We start from the raw sequence: 18472 nt of genomic DNA on the forward strand, positions 1-18472 counted from the left end.
ATATACACAAGACTAGTGAAGAGAGACACAAAGTGTCCTACAATTAGGTACATAACAAGTTGACTCATAAAATGACCACAGTGAGACACAAAAGACACACAAAAGAGACAGAAAATGAGGCACAAATTGATCTACAAAGAAGTACAAAACAACCAAAAGGACACACAAAATGGCCCCAAAGAGACAAAAAATGAACAAAGGAATGCAAAACAACCACAAATAAACGCACACGTAAAAACTAACAAAATGATCAGAAATATTAACAAGACCAGTAAAAAAAAAAGAGGCACAAAGAAAAGTGCAAAACAACCAAAGAAAGACACAAAATTAGGAAAAGAAACAAAAAAAAAAAAAAACAGAAAAAGAAGCAAAATGACCTCAAAAGTAAAAGACACACAACGACCTCAACAAGACTGCTGCCTCAGCAGACATTATTAATATTATCCTTTTTACACATTTGGGACTTGGACCAAATGCGTCCTCACCTTCTCTCCCTCCCTTTCTCCGTCCTCGTCCTCGACTAATTTTGATACCGTCCCTCAAAAAGACATTTTTGCCCCGTCGTAGTTAAACTCCATCTGTTGGTCTGCTTCCGGGGGGCCGAACGAGTTAATCAGCTGGCAGCTGAACCGCTTTTACCCCTCATGGTGTCTTCCTACTGTCTCCGTCTCCCCAGCCAAGGTTTCGAGTGACATCCATTCTGTCACTCTCCTTCCTTGTTTCACTTCTTGGAGGGGTGGGGGGGTTCAGTGGGCGAGCGATGAGGTGATAAAAAGGGATGGAGGAGGAAATGTAGGCAGATCCACAGACAGGCGGCGAGGACGACACTTCCAGAGGACTCACCATAAACAGACAGACATGCCTGAGCCCAAGAAGCCCGGTAAGATGGTCCGTCCTGTGGGATTACAACAGAACCTGATCAGAGACAGAGACGCTGAAATTATCTTACCAAAGAATTGGACCCACTCCTGATTCAAAAAAAACAAACAAAAAGCATCCCAGTTTGGTTTCTGTAAAAAACTTTAGTACCAGATTGATGAAAAACAAGTTGTTTTTTTAAAATCGTGCTTTAATTTGAATCTCTTCCCAGAAAAGAGGAGAACTTTCGTTTTTTTTGTTTAATCCAGCCAAGATATCACTTACTGGGCAACGTGTCCAACACTCAGGCCGCAGTAATCTGCGGCCTGAGTGTTGGATTTCATTTGTTACTTACAAGATCGTGTCCTCATAAACTTGTTGCCTCCAGAGTTGCCGCATTGCTTTATATTTCACTGACGATGTTTTTCTGCCGCAGCACGGCTGTATTTTTATCTTCGTGTTCTCTGTTTGACTTCATTTTTCAAATAACTTCTATCGCCATCTTCTATCTTTCACCAGGAAGACATTATATGGCTATTTGTTTTATTAAAATAAATGTAAAGTGAGATAAAAGTAAATGGGGAAAAAAGTGCTGCAGAGAGAAGCCATTAATGTGCTGATAATGGCTCAGAGCCATTTATGGGGACAAATGTGTTGTGTGTGAGTAAAATCCTCTTTGGCCCTTCAGGTTCATTAAACCGAGGAGTGAAGGGACAGTGAAAGTGCAAAGGTCAGCACACTTACAGCAGAGTCAGACATAAGGTCCGAGGTTAGAGCTCAGGAAATTAATTGCCACATGAAATGCTTCTATTATGCCGCATTCAGAGCTTTGTGTTTATATAATTGAGGAGGTTTTAAAACCGGAGTGCCGCTGAACGCCACGCAGCCATTTTGATGACTTTTTGTGATGGAAAATTATAAATCGACGCACTTTTAATGGACAAAATGAAAAACGGGGTGTGTAAAGGGCAGTAAATGCCTCGTTTCATCACTGGTAATAAAACCTTTCACCACAACATAAACTGCACGCATGGGATTACAGCTGTGTAGCATATCCAGACCATACATGTGGTATAACGTTTAATAACCGGAGCATTAATACAGTAATATGTGACTTCAAACGCCGCAGTATGTCTGTTACAATGCTGGAATCAGTCACGGGGTTTAAAATACGCTCTGCTGCCTTTGTCAACAGCCGCTTCACGGCCTCATAAATCACCAGGACTGCATGAAACCAGAGAAACAACAAGGAAAGGAGGTAAGGGAGGAAGTTAGGCAGGAGATAAAAGTGAGGAGATGATCGGGATGATTTGTTGGAGGGAACTCTGCCAACTCAGGTGTAACTACCTTGCGTCGTATCTCTGCGCCGCAGACACCTAATCTCTCTGACCCTGATTGCCTCCCTCATTCTGTTACGCCATCTCCTCCGCCAGTATCCGTCTCCCTTTTGCCAATCTGCAGGAAGTTCACCATATCGCTGTTATTGTGCGAAAAAGCCACAACTCCCATTATTTTTTCCTTTCTTTGGGATATCATATCCTCCCGGGAGGCCGATATAAAAAATCCCTGATCTCTTCTTCTTCTTCTTGTGGAGCTTTTTCTCTGCAGGCAAAGGAAAGCAGACGCATCCATCATTGGCTCCATGTTTGGAGATTCATGTCAGCGCTGATGTGTGGAAAAATATATTGATAGAAGTGAAGCAGTTTATGCCCTTTCCCTTTTTATTCCCCATCGTGCAGTAATTCCATCCGCACGCTTCATCGTATCGGACCAACGTGTCGCCGCTCCAGACTCCTGACATCATACGTGTCGTGTTCCCAACACCTCATTACTTCCTTCTGTCAGGCTCCTCTTGTTCCTGCGTGTCCACCCATCCCAAATCCTTGCCCCTGTCTTAGCTTCATTGCACTTTCTCATCTTTGGAGCCCCCCCCTCCGCCCCTGCCACTGTCCATCAGCTGGTCAGCTCAGTTCATGTGGCTCCCCCATCGGTGGCGTCTGGCCTCCCTTCCCTCAGCCCCTCAGGGACCAACAGGCTTTAAGGCCGCGGGGGGGGAAGGGAACTTGAGTGACCCCACGTCTGAAAAAGCCTTGTTGTTTCTCACAGCACCCGTGAAACCCCCCCGACCACCAGACGGGGGTAGTCCACAAAGATTCACGTCTAAATCCATCTGCTGCACCAAGACGGTCCAGTTTGGAACTTAATGCTCTGAATTTGGAGTAAATTCAAATCAAAAATTCAAAAACATAAAGTGGCTCATTAAATGTTGACTTTAAAAACTCTTTCTTGCCCCATTCCTTCTGTGGAACAGAGCTTTTTATAAGTCAGGAAAAAGTCTCAATCCACCCAGAATTCATAGCTCTAATCATGAGAGGACCACAATTTGCGCTCTCTAAAGCGTTTGAGGTTGACAGGATCCAGGATGGTGGGCTCCTCTCAGGGCCTCCTGTTTTTGTTGTTTAGTGGAAGGTTAAACCTCGTTAAGCTGCAGGTTGGAAGGAGGCTAACGTCCCGTCACCTCCCTTTAAACCGGCTGGCCCAGTGTAGCGTTACCTCATACCGAGGCCATCATCGGGTTCCCACAGGTATGCGCCCGCCGCTTGATGGATTACAGACAGATGCAGAGTCAAGCGGCTGCACCGCCAGGTCTCACAAAGAGAGTGTGAAAAGTTAACTGAGCCCTGATACATCATTAACAAAGACTCTCTAACGGCCCGATGATACGCCGCCAGACTTCATCCCTTCTTCTTCTCAAAGCTTCCTCTGTGATCTGAGAGAGGCCTTGGCCTATTTGGAGCGCGGGCTGTGTTGTTGTGAGCTGGAAGACAAAAGGAAATGAATGGGAAGCTGAAGTGGATGACAGCTTAATACAGTATTTAAAGCCGCCTTTGTTTACCGAACACCACAGTTTCCTCATCCCTAAATTAGCGATGCATTTAGCAATTGTTTCCCCGCGCTGAGGCCGCTTCATTCACATAATAACATTTCATTCAAACCGTCGACAAAGTTTACAGCGTTGCCATAAAATCTAATCTCCAGTTTCACACCCCCTTTATCCCTCTTCCAGCCTTGTTACCAAATCCATCCCGTCCCCCCCCGTCCCCCCCACCTCCTCTCTTGTTCATCCATAAATCTTCATCCTCACGTGAGCGAGCAGAGCAGGAGTGGGAGGACGACATCAGCAGAGGAATCCAAACAAGTCATAATTCTTATCATCATCACTATAACCCCCCCAGGCTTGTCTGTCTAATCCCTCAGTCTTTAGCCACAACAGGCTTAAAGCATGACTGTTATACCACGCACGCAAATAACTCAGGAACATCAACTCGTCGGGGGGGGGGGGCATTCTTAGTGACCTTTTTCTTTGTATGGAAGATCTCGGTGGAGCTAAGCGAGAAGGGATCGGATTGAAGTGTTGAACGTCATGAATGAATTTTCAATTTGATTTTTGCTTCAATAATAAAACAACAAAGAACTAAATATTTCACTTCTAAGACGCTGAAATTTTTATATTTCCATTTGACGGTCCCTCAGCTCATCTGCTTCTCTGAGGAAATGTGGAGTAGTTATCTGTTGGATCCAGATTTTTCCATTCTAATGTTCATATTCCAATGTCACTGAAAACGCAGCTTTAAGCTGCTTACTGCAGCTTTAAAGTCCACTTTTATAAATTTGAGTTGATTTATTGACACTCCGATTCCAGCTGGCGTCCGACACAACTTTCCAGATTCAAATTCTTTATTTTTTCCCATTACCACCCAAACATAATAGAAATTTAGGGGGATGGAAAAGCGGCTGTCAGCACGCTTTGTCATTTTTTCCTTTTACTAAATTATTTTCAAAGTAGTCGATAATATTTCACTTTTTTGATCATCTGACTGAGTATTATTCAGAAGTGAATTCATACACAGTAAATATGATATTACTACAAATTTCTGCTTTATAACAGCTGGTGTGATGTTAATAATATCTAATCTAATCAATGCAAGGCAGATCCTCAAACAGGCTTATAAAAATAAAATCTTCTAAAATGTTTTTTGTTTTTTTTTCACACCCCACTAGAATGAAGCTCAGCAGCCAAAAACAAAAAGTAGGTCAACCAGATATGTAAAAGACATTTAAAGCTGCAGGTCGAGGAAGCAGCTGACAGGTGAAAGGTCACAGAAAGGAGGGAAGTTTACATTAATACCTCTGGATTCCTGGAAATGTCTGGAACAGCAGAAAATCTGAAGCGCCTCACTTTGAAACGATGCCCTGATTTTTACGCTGTTAAACATTTATTTGAAGCGATGCTGCAGGGAGGTTATTATATTTGAATTGACTCCCAAAACTACAGTGATATCTGTGATTGTTGTTTTTTTTTTTTAACACCCGTCACTGATCGGCATGTCAAACAACCATTTAATGGCGAACGCTCAGTTTATCCACGACATGGCTGCAGGTCAGCTCATCAGGGCTGTCACATTAACTTGGCAGATGATGGAGTGATCGGGAGGGCAGGGGCTTTAGTGTACCCCGATTCTGCTGACAGCGCCGCTCTTCATCCTCATCATCAAACAGTGAAACTCCATCAGTCACGCTCTGCCCCCCCCCCCCCTGGTGTGGATACCAGCCAAGTGCCAGCAATACCATTGATACTCATCCACACACGCAGGTTTATAAATAGACTGTTTGAATATTAATGTTGTCTTTATGATCTGCTGCCAATACCCCCTCCTCTTCCTCCTCTTCCTCCTCCTCCTACTATTTTGATGTATATTTGAATATGCGTTTTTTATCGGCACACCTCTCAGTCACCTCTTCGTGTGGCTTCAGTACAGTAGCGCCTCCTTGGCTTTGTGTGGTCGTGTTGTATAATAATGGAACGAAATGCTTTTTAAGTGGGATTAAGGTGCTTTTAAGGCTTTTAAGGCATTGAGGAATTTCCCTGTTGGGTTGCAGCAGTAAATATGCGTATAAATCGGAGCGGATTGGAGTTTTAGTTGCTAGAAACATCACTCAGATGCGCTTAAGGCAATGAGTAACATGATTGGCTAAATCATGCGTGTAGAGTCAAAGATGATCAGCCTCATTATTAAAATGATTATTAGACTTAATGTCACATTGAAGATGAAGAATTTAAACAGTTGATGAACTCCAGCAGTTTAACATCGTTTGTTGAAAAGATTGAACCGACATGTTGATTTTTTTTCTAATCGTTTTCTTAAGGTTCTAATCTTTTAAAAAGTCTCCACATATTCCGAATCAGTTAATTATAAATGTCACACATCACACTGTGATGAGCGATCTGAACTCAGAAAACTCTTTCCTGATTTTCTCTAAATCACAGTAACCTTTGGATCCAAATATCTGACTGTCCGTGTCTCTCTGACTTTATTCTGCCAACACAATAAACTCAGAAACATTCAGGACTGATCCAGAGACTGTGACAGCGAGGCCTCTGAAGGAGACGCTCGTTCAAGTCCGTTTCACAAAACCATCAAACTCTAAAGACGACGACCACAAATCATTTATTCAATCATGATCCTGCGTTTGTAAAGGAAAAAAAAAAATCAGCACGAAAGAACGATCGAACCCGATGCAGCATTTTCAGTCTGAGGCCGAGCCGGCCTTAAAGATCGTTTTACAGCCTACAGCTTTATTTATAGGCTGTGTCGTCCTCCCCACGATGAGAGAACTAATCATGATGTGTAAAATTGCTGGAGTGCCACTTTAAAAATAATCCCCTCTCCTTGCCTTTTCCTTTCCACAGCTGCAGGTTCAAGCAGCATTTCTTCTATTTTTCATGCTGATCGGAGATTTAGGGTTGATTCGTTTTAAATAGGAAGTGATTTAACACGGCCTGTCAGCTACTATGACATTTAATACTCAATAGATAATAAGGTTCAGCTACTAACATGGTCCATTTTTTACTTTGGTTTATGAAAAAGGTTGAACTTCCATTTAGTTTGGGCCTTTTTAGCCTGATTGAAGTGTTTTAGGCCTTGAACTGATTCGGCTCCAGATGAACTTAACTCGTTTTCCATTTGACTTTGTGTGTTTGCAGAAAATGAGAGCTTGTTCTGCGTATTTAAGGCAGAATCTTTTCATATATCTGGGGGCTTTCCCTTCAGTCTGGTTTTCTGAGGTACAGAAAAATAAAATTTCAGCTTCATATGATGTCAGACAACTAATGAAGTAATGGACGTGTCGAACTACGAGAACGACACTTCGGTGAAACCGCAGCCTGCAGTTGCGTGCTAATGAACACACAAGGTAACAGGAGCTTATAGCTTATATTGAGTGACACATGACTGTTCAGCGTGGAGAGGGTGCGAGCGTGGCGCGGTGTAAAAGGGCACTAGGTGGCATTAACAAAGTATGAACGGTGGGAATATGTTACCACCAAATGGTGCTGCTCTCAGTCGGAGCGGAGGCCGTGTGGACCCCGGTCTCTAGTTAACACATCTGCTGCTGCCATAGTTTACGGTTGCAGATACGCCTAAGTGACTTAATGTATTCAGCAGTCGCCCGACATCAAGCTCCAGTAGAAACAAAACCACTTCAGTGGTGCATTTCTCAGCAGCAGCAGCAGCGACGGTGATGGATGCATCGCTCTGAGCTTAAAGAGGCAGCTACTCAGCATCTACCCTCAAAATACACACTCAAACAAATGCAGACGAGGAATTTGTGCCCTTTTTGGCTTTGTTGGGCGACAAGAGAGAACGATTTAAAGATTCAAATGTTTGGCTTGGCTTGACTCCTTCGGCTCGACCGACCGAGCAAGCAGGAGGAGACGAACGCTGCAAAGCTAGACAGGGAAATGTCAAGAGAGATTAAGGAAGCACATTCCACAGAGGTTACCCTTCAAAAGCAACACAGGAAGAGAGGGAGAGGCAGAGAGACACTGTGCAGGATGAACACAGCAGTGTTAACCTGCTCATTGTTATTCGGTCTCGTAAAGGGACACAGCTTTTTGTTTGTTTGTTCTCAGGTTAGATAACGTGTGCGCTCTTCGCAGTTTGTGAATGTGTGACTCATTCAGAGAAACTTCTTGTTTTGAGACATGACAGTGTCTAAATTTCTTTCATCACGAGATAATTAGTATATATTACCAAATATGTTGGTTTTGAGGTGAAGGGCTTTTATTTTGGTAAGCTGGGGCTGCTGACCATTTCTGATCTACTTTCTTATTTTTAACTGGCGCAGTTCATGGTGGAGAAACACACAGGGAAATGAAATTATTTAAGAGAATGAAAGAGTCAAGTTCAGTTAGAGGTTTTAATCAAGTGGCAGCCCGCCGCCACATCACTCACCGGTTGGTGAGCTGCCATTTTTTAAGCCAGAAGAAACTAGATTTGGAGCGATGAGTGCAAAAGGGAAGGTTGGTTCTTAATTTTCCCATTATTTTAAATAAAAACGTAATTTTGCCTATAAATGGGAATCAAGGCTGCTTAGAAAGTCGAACAAATCTATTCTAAAAAGTTTGTTTGCAACAAACATCAGCAGAAGTCAGAGAAGGAAAAGGGACTGAAGCTGAGCAAACATCCAGTCGATGGTCTTCATAAGGAAGCTTCCAACCTTTTCTGCTGCCCCCAGGCGGCCAAAATAATCACTTAAGTTTGTTGTGAATAATGCACGGACTCTATTATATATATATAATCTCATTACTTGGTCCAATATATATGAAACATTACATGCCATTTAGTGGATGCTTATGTTGTAAGAGCCTTAAAGAATCAAGACTGCATACATCTTTTAGTAGCCGTGGTCGGAGGCAAATCCCCAGCCCAGACGCTGTTAGTGCTCTGCTCTGCCAGCTGAGCTTTTAAAAGCCCATTTTACACACAGAGACCCCCCCACCACCACCCCCCCTCAGCGTCTGCATCATTTCATTGACTTGATCTTAATATGTTCATGGAAAGAAGGAAAAAATGATATTAGTGATAATCTTCGGCAAATAAAAATGGTCTATAATTATGACGCACGGAGCATCAGATTAAAGGAAGTATTGAAAGTGAGAGGGTCAGCGAAAGCGGAGTAAATAAATCCCCTTTCATCGGGCATCTCACATGATTTGTTAAATATAAATATGATGTTGCATGTCTGCTCTCCCCCACCGAAGAACCCAATCCTCCGGATCTTAGCGCGAGGATTCACGCCTTCCTTGACCTCCCTGTTGGCCGGCTCATTCTTCTTCCCTCGCCCCCGTTTTAGTTTCCGCCTCTTCTCTCTTCATCTTACTCAGCCAAAAAAAAAAAAAAAAGTAGGACAAAGGTATGGCGGGACAGGAAAGTGCTGAGCGTGGAGATTTGGATGAAGTATGAGAAGTCAACAGATAGTCAAGATGACGAAACTCATCAGCGCTCATCAGCTGTGCATCAGCTTCAGCATTAGCTCGGAGGGTTAAAGGGTCACAGTTGTCCCGGCTGCAGAGCAGGAGGGGCCTGGTGCTTTAAAGATTATTAGAAGGGGAAAAACATATTTCGGTTAAATCACAGGGTGCCGCTACAATAAAGCATAAATTTGGCTGAATGAAATGGAAAATGCATGATCCCCTGAGGATGGATCCCACCGACCTAGCTAATGGTACGAGTTTGCATAGTAATTTGCATTTCATATCTTTGGTCATCTGCATAAAATCTCTCACCACGGGCATCCAAAGAAATTCAAAATCACCCTCCAGATGCCCAACCTCTTAACGTTAACTACCTAAATATGGAAAAAAAAAAAAAAAAAGGTAATAGTGAGCAGCGAAGGGGTCATAAATAAGATGTGAAAGGATACGGCTGATAACGTATATAAGATTCCGATCTAATCTTCTGGAGAAGTGGTAGCTGTGACCTTGGCAGTGCAAAAATTCCTTTGTGGAAACTCAATTTACTGCACAGACACAAAAATACTGCTGGAGCTGAGGAAGGAAACTGCACAGTGACGGCTGAGGATGCTGGCAGCGACACAGCACGACGCCGCGAGCTGAAAAGATATTAGAACTTATATTTGTTAAAGTCAGCCTGTGATGTTTTGTGATTATATTTCCTAGTTATGATGTGAAGAAAGAAGCTGTCAGTCGGAATACGAATTAGGCTTCTTTTCTTTTTCAACATCTCCCAGAAATTAGCAAGTCTAATCTCCTCTGGCTCTTCAAGGTGTTTTTCCAATTTATCTTGCGACGAAAATATTTGTTTTATTCATGTACTGTTTAGCAGCGCCATTTTTGAGGCTGCAGGATTTTAGAAACGTCCCTGACGACACACTTTAATCAACACGGTTCAAAATGTCACAACAAATTTCTTCGTTTATGCCCCCAAAGGTTCAGGACAGATCAGAACTGCAGAGCATCGACATCCCTCTCAAATCTTCACACTGACGAACCAAAACTCTGATTTCAGATTTTTATTACTGATACGCGAATACTTTGGTGACAATAAATGAGACTCTGACTGGATTTTCATCCAACTTTAATAGCCAAGAAAGATTTATATACTTCTGTGTGTGTTTTTTGTGAGGAAATGCTCCGTCGCCATCAAACAATGTTGGGCTAACGTCTTTTTTTCCTTTATATTGTTAGAATGACATTACAGGTGTGTTGTGCCTCTTCTCCGAATACACAAGATGAAAAGATGTGCTCAGACAAACAGAGCAGACTGTCCTCACACCGCTGAGCAATCCCAAAGATTCAAAAATAAAGAAAAGAGGTTAAGTCAGATGTAGTTGGAGGGCCGATCTTTGAGCAGATGAAGGGGTTTACTCGCCTTTATTATCAGCCTTTCATATGAAAATTTCCTCTCAGAAGCCGAAATATTCTTGTTGGATCAGCGAGACAATTTCAGTTCTTTTTTGCTTTGTTTTTTTTTTTCTTTTGTCTTTCTCTGTTTCCCGTAAAACGGTTATATTATTAATCACACATATCTGAAGCTGCAGACATCTGTTTCCATGGTGATTTCATGACATTTATTTAAAGCCCCAGTTGTCTCTCAGGGTGAGGATTGTTTCTGAGAAACAAACCCTCCTCCCGTCTTCTGTTATATCATTGATGAGTCAGAGATCAAATACTGCTTGCAAACTCCTTGACATCAAGGTAAAGCAGCGATGAAAAGCTGAGGACTTGAAGAACACTTAAGTAATCTGAAGTTCAGTGACTGGCTGACTTCTGATTTACAGTCAAAGGGTGGGTAGACGCTTCGGCGGGAATCTAAAGAAAGTTTTTACTGCCTGGTGCGTCACGGATCCCTCCTGGACCGAAGTGCTGACAGAAGCATTAACAGATCGCTGCCTGAAAAACAAACCTTATCCAAAATAGAAGTGTTGCCCCCACCAGGACGCCAGACATGAGTGCCAAGGCCGAGCCTTGATATCTTAGACCTGCTGGTGAAGAGGCTCATGGGACAGTTGCTCTGCGGAGCCTGGTGTTTGTTTTGGGCACATGTCCCTTCGATTTGCTCAGCTGTCCGCACTCTGAAATGCTTTTTAACATTTGAACAGGAGCCCTAATGAGGGAACAGACCTCAGAAATGAATGAAATAGAAGGTGAAGAAGTGAACGCTGCCAAAGTTGAATTATTACTGTGCAGCCGCCTGCGTTTGTTTGTCTGGCAGACAGAAACTCATCTCTAATCTACCATCTCATTAGACCTTCCAGCTGCTGAAGTAACCCAGATCTGGGATCCTGGAACTTTGAAGTACTTATCCTATCAAAAGCATTTTTGTCTTGAGGCTGTCCCTTTCACAATTTTTTAATTATTCTGAAAAAGAAATCCCCCCAAAAGTATCTCAGACTCACTGTTTCTGTAAAGCACAGCTCATCTGAACGGTGAACTGTCCCTGCACTGAAAGCCGATATTCTCTTCTGCCAGAGGCAGAGCCTGCAGAAATCAAGATGTGCACAAAGCAAGTTTAAAAATGTCGTTTTTTGTGATGCAGTGTAGTCATGAATGTGTGTTTATGTTATTAAAATTGGACAGCTTATTTAAAGTGTATATTTTATGCAGTTTCGCACAGTTTTATAAACATGTCTATTTCTAGAAATGCAGAATGGATCTAATGTTTATTTGTATTCTCTGTATTTTATATATAAAAGAAGGACCGATATAGTATCATAAATAAATCGTCCCCAGAGATGTATAGAGATTGTTATTCGTCTTCGCCTCCTGAGTATTCAGATCACACACTGCAGCTCTTTAAACAGTTTACGGAGTCTGAAGCTGTGACTTTCCAAACAGCGTGCTGCTGCTGGTGTTGGATGATATGAAATAATGAGGATGTACAAATTAATTTACATAATTATTTTTTAATTGCAGCAGCCAAGGGCGGGAAGGCAGCAGCAGCCCCTGCTGGTAAGCATCTTCATGACATCTAATCTGAGCCGACGAGTTTACTGACGCCGCGTCAGCCACCGCAAAATGAATATTTGAATAAAAGTCTCTGCTTTGAGTTTCTGTAATGTTTTTTTTTTTTCTTCTTACTTTCAGAAAAAAAGGGTAAGAAAATCACAGCGTTTGTCCGACTGTTCGTCCTGCTCAGCAGCATCATCATCATCCACAAAATAATGTGTCTTTCCCTCATTCAGAGAAGCCAGCGGAGGAGGAGGGTAAGAGTTAGAGATGAGACGAACACAGAAGCAGTGAACTTCTGTGGAGATGGAACTGAGTGTGGAGATGCATGATCCCCAACACACACACGCACTTTGATATTCTTTTAATAGCACTGAGGGCATGTTAGAGGTTTATTTTAAGCAGCAGAGATGCAAATTAAATTTGGTGTCATGAGCAAAATAGGAGGTGTTTAATCCACAGGTAGGAATCACACCGTATGTCTGCATATGTTTGTGTATTTAACTTCACTTTGCATCTTCTGTGTGCATTCACAGAGTTGAAAATGAATCTTAACATTTGTCCTTCAGCTCCCAACGTGAACGTGTCCTGTCATCAGTCTTATTTGTGATTTGTGCATCTTTTAAGTTTTTGCACAGAGCTCAGGTAGCAGTGGGAACTTTACTTCAGTAAAAGTAGTAGAATTGCTAAACGTCCAGCATCAGTTGTGCGTTCGTGCGTTCAGTCTGTATATTTTGTACCTGCTGAAAGACGACACAGCTGCCCGAGCCGGTTCGGGTCAGTGTGCCTCTCAACCTGCTCCAGATGGGAAGCTGACACTGTCGTCTGTGCGTGAGAAGGAGGTTTGAGAGCGGTCGAAGACGGCAGATTGTTGCTCTCGTTTCGCCTGAACATCTCGACCTTTCAGGTCCAATCCGTAGCTGAGGACAAGGCATGCAGCTAAATGTGTGAAATGATTGTGTGTGGGTTCAGTAGCCCACAGCACAGAAGCTATGTAGCATGTATATGTGTATATGTGTGTGTGTGGATACTGTGATGCGGTATATTATGTTTTCATTTGTGAAGCATGACGATCCATGTTGTGTTTGTATGTTTATGGAGATTTCCTCAGCCAGAAGCTCCACGAAGTAATAAGTAATGAGTCCCCTGAGAGGAGAAGCTTGCGCGTCACGTTTATTTGTGAATGTGTACAGTTTCAATTCACCTTGTTGGATTAAATCTCAATTTATCCCTTGAAGCGTTTGTAATAGAAGATATGTGCTAGAATATTGTACACGTGTTTCTGTGTGCGTTTGCATTTCATTGTGTATGCGCCATTGCTGTCAGTCATTTGAGATGAATTATTGCACAAACTTTGTGCAGCTCGCTGGGAGTGATTCGATTTGTGTAATGATGTGTTGCAGAGAGAGCTGTGTGCTAGACTAAAACTAAAACGTCATGTTTCAAGGACAACACCTGGAAAAGCTGCAGGAATATGACCAAATCATTTATCGTTACCAAATACGAATGAGGAAAATTGACGTGGCCGACACATTTCAGATTACACATTTGTAAAATTTAGTGCATTTGCAAATGTGAGCCAGTTTCTGTGTTTCAAGAGCCACCGTCTTCTGATCCGGGGAGATATTAAGTGCTGATATAGGAATATATACAATTCAAAGCAGGATTCGTGAGGACGCTCGGTTCGGGTTCAGACGTTTGGGAAAGACGGTAATTCTGGTTAAATGTGGATAAACATATTCAGTAACTGCAGACTTTATCTGGACAAATCTACCTTTTAATAACATTAACTCAGCGCTGTGAGTGTCTGAACATCATCAAACGGATTAACGATTCAGAAAATTGATATTGTTCGGCAAGATCTGATATTTTGTCAGAAATATGTCTGACTGTGAATATTTTATCTATTGACCAGCTATTTCAAGAGTTTATGTAAATTAACAACATATTGTCATTACAGGAACAGAAATTTTTAATTTGGTTTTAATTATATGAAGCAGAGAGAATTTTTTTATTTCAAAAAGACAGCGTTGGTGTTAGCATCGATACGGTAACCGATAACCGTGCTGATGGAACAGATGTGTTGTTATTACTACGAGGCTAACGTTAGCATTAACAGCTGGTTATTTATCAAGAACGAGAACGAGAACGAGAGCTTCAGCCAATGTTGCTCTTACAAGACAAGCTTGATAACGCGTCCTCACAACAGCGATACGTCTTCGAGGCTGAGTGGAAAAAAGTTTTCAAAGAAAGTGAAAGACGGACGTCTGAAGCTAAACTTGACAAATCAACAGCTGCTGATGCTAACACTGCTGTGGAGCCGCTTTCCTGATTTCAGTTTTTATTACAACAATGTTTATTAATTTTAGTCAGATTTTAGCCAAGTGTGACAAATGTGAGTTAAATGAACTTACCTTTATGTTCACGTGCTGACACGATGAGCCCTGATAGGCCGGATCCTGTCCGATAAAAACCTGGGAGTTAGAAATAAAAGAAAACAGTTTAAAGAAGTGACTTTAGTCATTAAAACTGCAAACGCTTCAGTAACAATGGCTCTTTTTACAGCGTGAAAGGGAAAAACATTTGTTAGAAGAGAACTTAAATCTAATTTTCAAAACGGCTGCTGTTGTCCTCCATGTTGCTTTATTATGTCCCTTCATTTGCAGAAATGGAGGGCGAGCTTTGTCCTGGCTAAATAATTTTGTGCGTGTGTGCGGTCATTGTGGCTTTACTCATCTGTTAAATTAAACACATTGATTTATCTCTCAAATGATCAATACAAGTCATTGCGGACTGACGAAGCTTTGCTGCATTCTGTCATAGTTGTGTGTATTTATGTGCGTCACACAAAAGTGAGCACCAACATTAAATCAGCATTACAGCTAATTTGGTCCTGTCCGTCTGCTCAACCTCTGCTTATTCTTCATTAACAGAAGACCAGCCTGCTTTAGGTAAGCGCCTTGCTTTGTGTGTGTGTGTGTGTGTGTGTGTGTGTGTGTGTGAAGATATTGTCTCTGTCTCTGAATAGGCTTTTACATCGTCTTTGATCCAATCTTTGTTGATCAGCTGTTTCATTCATAATGTCTCTCTCTCTCTCTCTCACACACACACACACACACACACACACACACACACACACAGGACTATGGAAAGTGTTTTAACCCTTCATTGTCCACATGACTAACTTCCATGTCGCTGACTGTTTCTTTTCATTCAGCCAACAATGAACCAAGGGATGGTAAGGAAAGAACAAAAACACTGCTTCCCCTGCCTGATTGTGTCTTCCATTTTTGTGTTTGCTTTGTCTAAACACAACTTGTGTGTGTGTCCGGGTATCTGCCAACCTGGGACTGCTCTGGTGTGATCATTTTAGCAAGGATGCAAGTTAGACCTGAAGGTTTCTGGAAATCTAGAGCGTAATGAGAATAATGATAATAACGATAATAATGATGATAATCAGACATTTAACTTCATTTCCCAAGAAACAAAAGTGACGAAGCAACACAGTGGACGTAGATAAAAGAAGATGAAAACAATGCAGAAGACACAACTTGTCACGGCGAATTCATCAGATAATCTGTCAGATGAAAACCAGACCAAATAAGTAAACAAAGACTTGAGTCCTAAAAAAGAACAAAAATAAAAACAAATAAATCTTTCAATGTGGTTAAAAGAAGAACGATTAGATCGCTTTCACCAAAGCATCCGAGAGAACATTTGTGTTTTTTAAAAGTGAGCGGATAAGATCTGGTTTCTTAAAGGTGATATATTCCGTCTGTTGGTCTGCTGGGAATATATCGTCCGTGTGTGTGTGTGTGTGTGTGTGTGTGTGGAGCAGCAGCCTTTTGTTCGTCATTCATGATCTAACTGAGGCTCGTTTCTTTACAGTGTGTGTACAACAGCAGACTGAAGGAGGCTGAGACAGTGTGTGTGCTCTGCCTGCTGCTGCTCTGATGATAAATTGATAATACACTGAATAAGTAATAACTGTGAAATGACATCACTATACATTCTATGTATAGAACTATATTTCATGGACAGAACTGTAATATGTTACTATTTTAATATAGTAATAAGCAGCTGGGGATAGGATATTAGACAACCTGCCATTTAAAAGCTTTTACGGGTCCATAAATTTCTGATCATTTCCAGATAATTTCCTTGGAAGGTTCCCAGAAATAGCGATGTAATTTGGCACTTGGAAAGGGAAACACTGTGGTTTGGATCTGAGTGACTGTGGAGAACCTGGTGTGGTGAATTTTATGTAATGAATCAGTAGCTGCACAGTTACGTGGGCAGTTTTTTGCCGTTTTTGTGGGCCATCTAAGGAATATCACTTATCTACTGTAACTGATCACAGGCGACGCATTCATCAGGCGCTTCACCTACTTCACCTTTGTGTAGTTAATCTACCAAAGCCAAAGACTCACAATCCAACATCCTCAACAAACACCCACAGAAATCTAATCACCGTCACTGCTTTTGGCTTATGCGTCACCTGTAAACTCGTATGCCTCGTTCATCCTCAGCGACATCCATCTTTATAAACTTTGATCTGTTTTAAAGCTGCTCCGTTAATATTTTGGGATGATGGTGGAGAGAAAAGTTTTGCCTGTTGATTCGATCCCTCCACAGATTTGTGAATCTGTAACACGATCAGCTGATTGTATCCACGGAAAGCCATTTCCAAGATAGAGTGTAGAAAGGATTAGGAACTCTGGGGAAAAATAATGGTCCTGTAAAATAACAACCTTTTTATAATTATTTTTTCTCTCACCTAAAACAGAGCAGGTTTTCAGTTAATTAGTCCTAGTTGGCTTTTGTCCCAAACCCAAATGTTCCCGGAGTCAAGGACGGTGTCCGGTGTTAATTTCACTTAGCAATCCTCATCCCAAACACAGCGAGTGTCCGGTGTGACATAAATAAATAAGACTGTAAACATTCAGAAGTGTCCCCTGGGTGCCATTCTGGGATCAACTTTACCCACTTAGCATTCGAACTGAAACCTTTTAAATCATCCTGAAAATCTGAACTTGGATCTATCCTCTGGGGCACTTTTGATTAAAAGATCAAATTAACTGAGCCCATAAAAGCAGAGAGAGGGAAAGAACGGGGGAGCGAGTGGGAGGAAAAGAAGGCGGTGGCGTTATGGCTCTCTGGATTTATGGAGGCGCATGACCTTTTCTGTTGTTGTTGACATGTGACCCTGGATCCATTCTGTCAGCGAGCGCTCAATGGATGCCCACCCGTGGCCTCTTCTTACTCACTCTACTGGATTGGTGGTTTTATTTTGCTTGGCAGTGAAGCTTAACTGTCAGAGAAAATGAATGTCACGAACAGTTAACAATCCTGACTTCAGCGCAGCTAAAGGGATTTTTTTAACCCGATTGTTGGAGATTGTTGTAACTAATTAACAGCTGTCTGTGGGGGTTAAAAAACAAGAAAAACAGGAGTTGTTAGTTCGTCAGAGAGAGAAAAGTGTGAGCGATCCTCACCTGAAGTCAAGATTATCATTTAGCCAATTAACGCTTGTGTTTAACAGCACAGCACAGATACTGAACAGTCTCTCTCTCTTTCTCCTCCTCCTTCCCCTTCCTCTGATGCAGAGTTGCCTCCTGATGGTAAGAGAAATGATTACGTTAGCGTCTGTGTATCAACTGACAAGCAAACACCTTACAGAGGTTACATCAATTTAACTGCAAAAAGGAAGCGAGCGGATAAAAGAGCAGCTCGTTTCTTTATCGCTGAGATAAGAGCGTTCAGCCGCCGCTTATGTTCTGTCGGGGCAGCAGAAGAGTCAGACCTAATGTGATGTCTTCAGACGTGATCTGAGGAGCTTCTTTATTCCCTGGGGGGCCAGTCTGCACCGGAGGGCCCCTTGGTTGCCTGCTATTTGTCAAAACAGGGTCCCACATGGTTTACAGACTGGCGGAGACTGTTGCTCAGTCCCAGGGCTAAATAACCTGCAGCACACGAGCTGATCTCTGTTCAGACGGGGAATTTAGAGATTCAGGAGTACTTATCATCAAATTACACTTATGAGGCTTCCCAAAAGAAGGAAGATGCTGACTCAGCGGTTTGCTTGATCATCTTGTCTCCTGTTTTACGTCGTCCGTCCTGTTCGATGTGTCTCTGTGTCCGGATTGTGTTTGCTCGTTTTAACGTGTCCACTGTGATCCCTCCACAACACAAACCTCACAGACACTGTGCCCGGGGAGGATACTCAGATGTCCGAGCTGACCGGACTGTTTGTGGTGAAACCGGAGAGCGTCACGGCGACTAAAGGTCTGAACTGCCCACAAA

General features: G+C 42.3%; 1 protein-coding gene across 6 annotated transcripts in view; it reads left to right on the top strand.

The window, feature by feature from the left end:
• The first annotated feature begins 769 nt into the window (after positions 1 to 769).
• mybpc2a (myosin binding protein Ca) overlaps positions 770 to 18472 on the top strand; it is a 38254-nt gene continuing 20551 nt past the window's right edge. Inside the window, exons 1-7 of one of the 6 annotated variants that reach the window (XM_029507818.1) lie at positions 823 to 880; positions 12137 to 12172; positions 12308 to 12316; positions 12406 to 12426; positions 15387 to 15407; positions 17776 to 17790; positions 18371 to 18454. In XM_029507818.1, coding sequence (XP_029363678.1) covers positions 859 to 880; positions 12137 to 12172; positions 12308 to 12316; positions 12406 to 12426; positions 15387 to 15407; positions 17776 to 17790; positions 18371 to 18454 — 208 coding nt within the window. In that variant the 5' untranslated portion in view covers positions 823 to 858. Of the gene's footprint in view, positions 881 to 12136; positions 12173 to 12307; positions 12317 to 12405; positions 12427 to 15386; positions 15408 to 17775; positions 17791 to 18370; positions 18455 to 18472 lie in introns of all 6 variants that reach the window. The other 5 variants (XM_029507824.1, XM_029507819.1, XM_029507821.1 and 2 more) reach the window with 5 other exon arrangements.

This window comes from Echeneis naucrates, chromosome 8, assembly GCF_900963305.1.
Source record: "Echeneis naucrates chromosome 8, fEcheNa1.1, whole genome shotgun sequence".
In the NCBI taxonomy this organism is placed as follows: Eukaryota; Metazoa; Chordata; class Actinopteri; order Carangiformes; family Echeneidae; genus Echeneis; species Echeneis naucrates.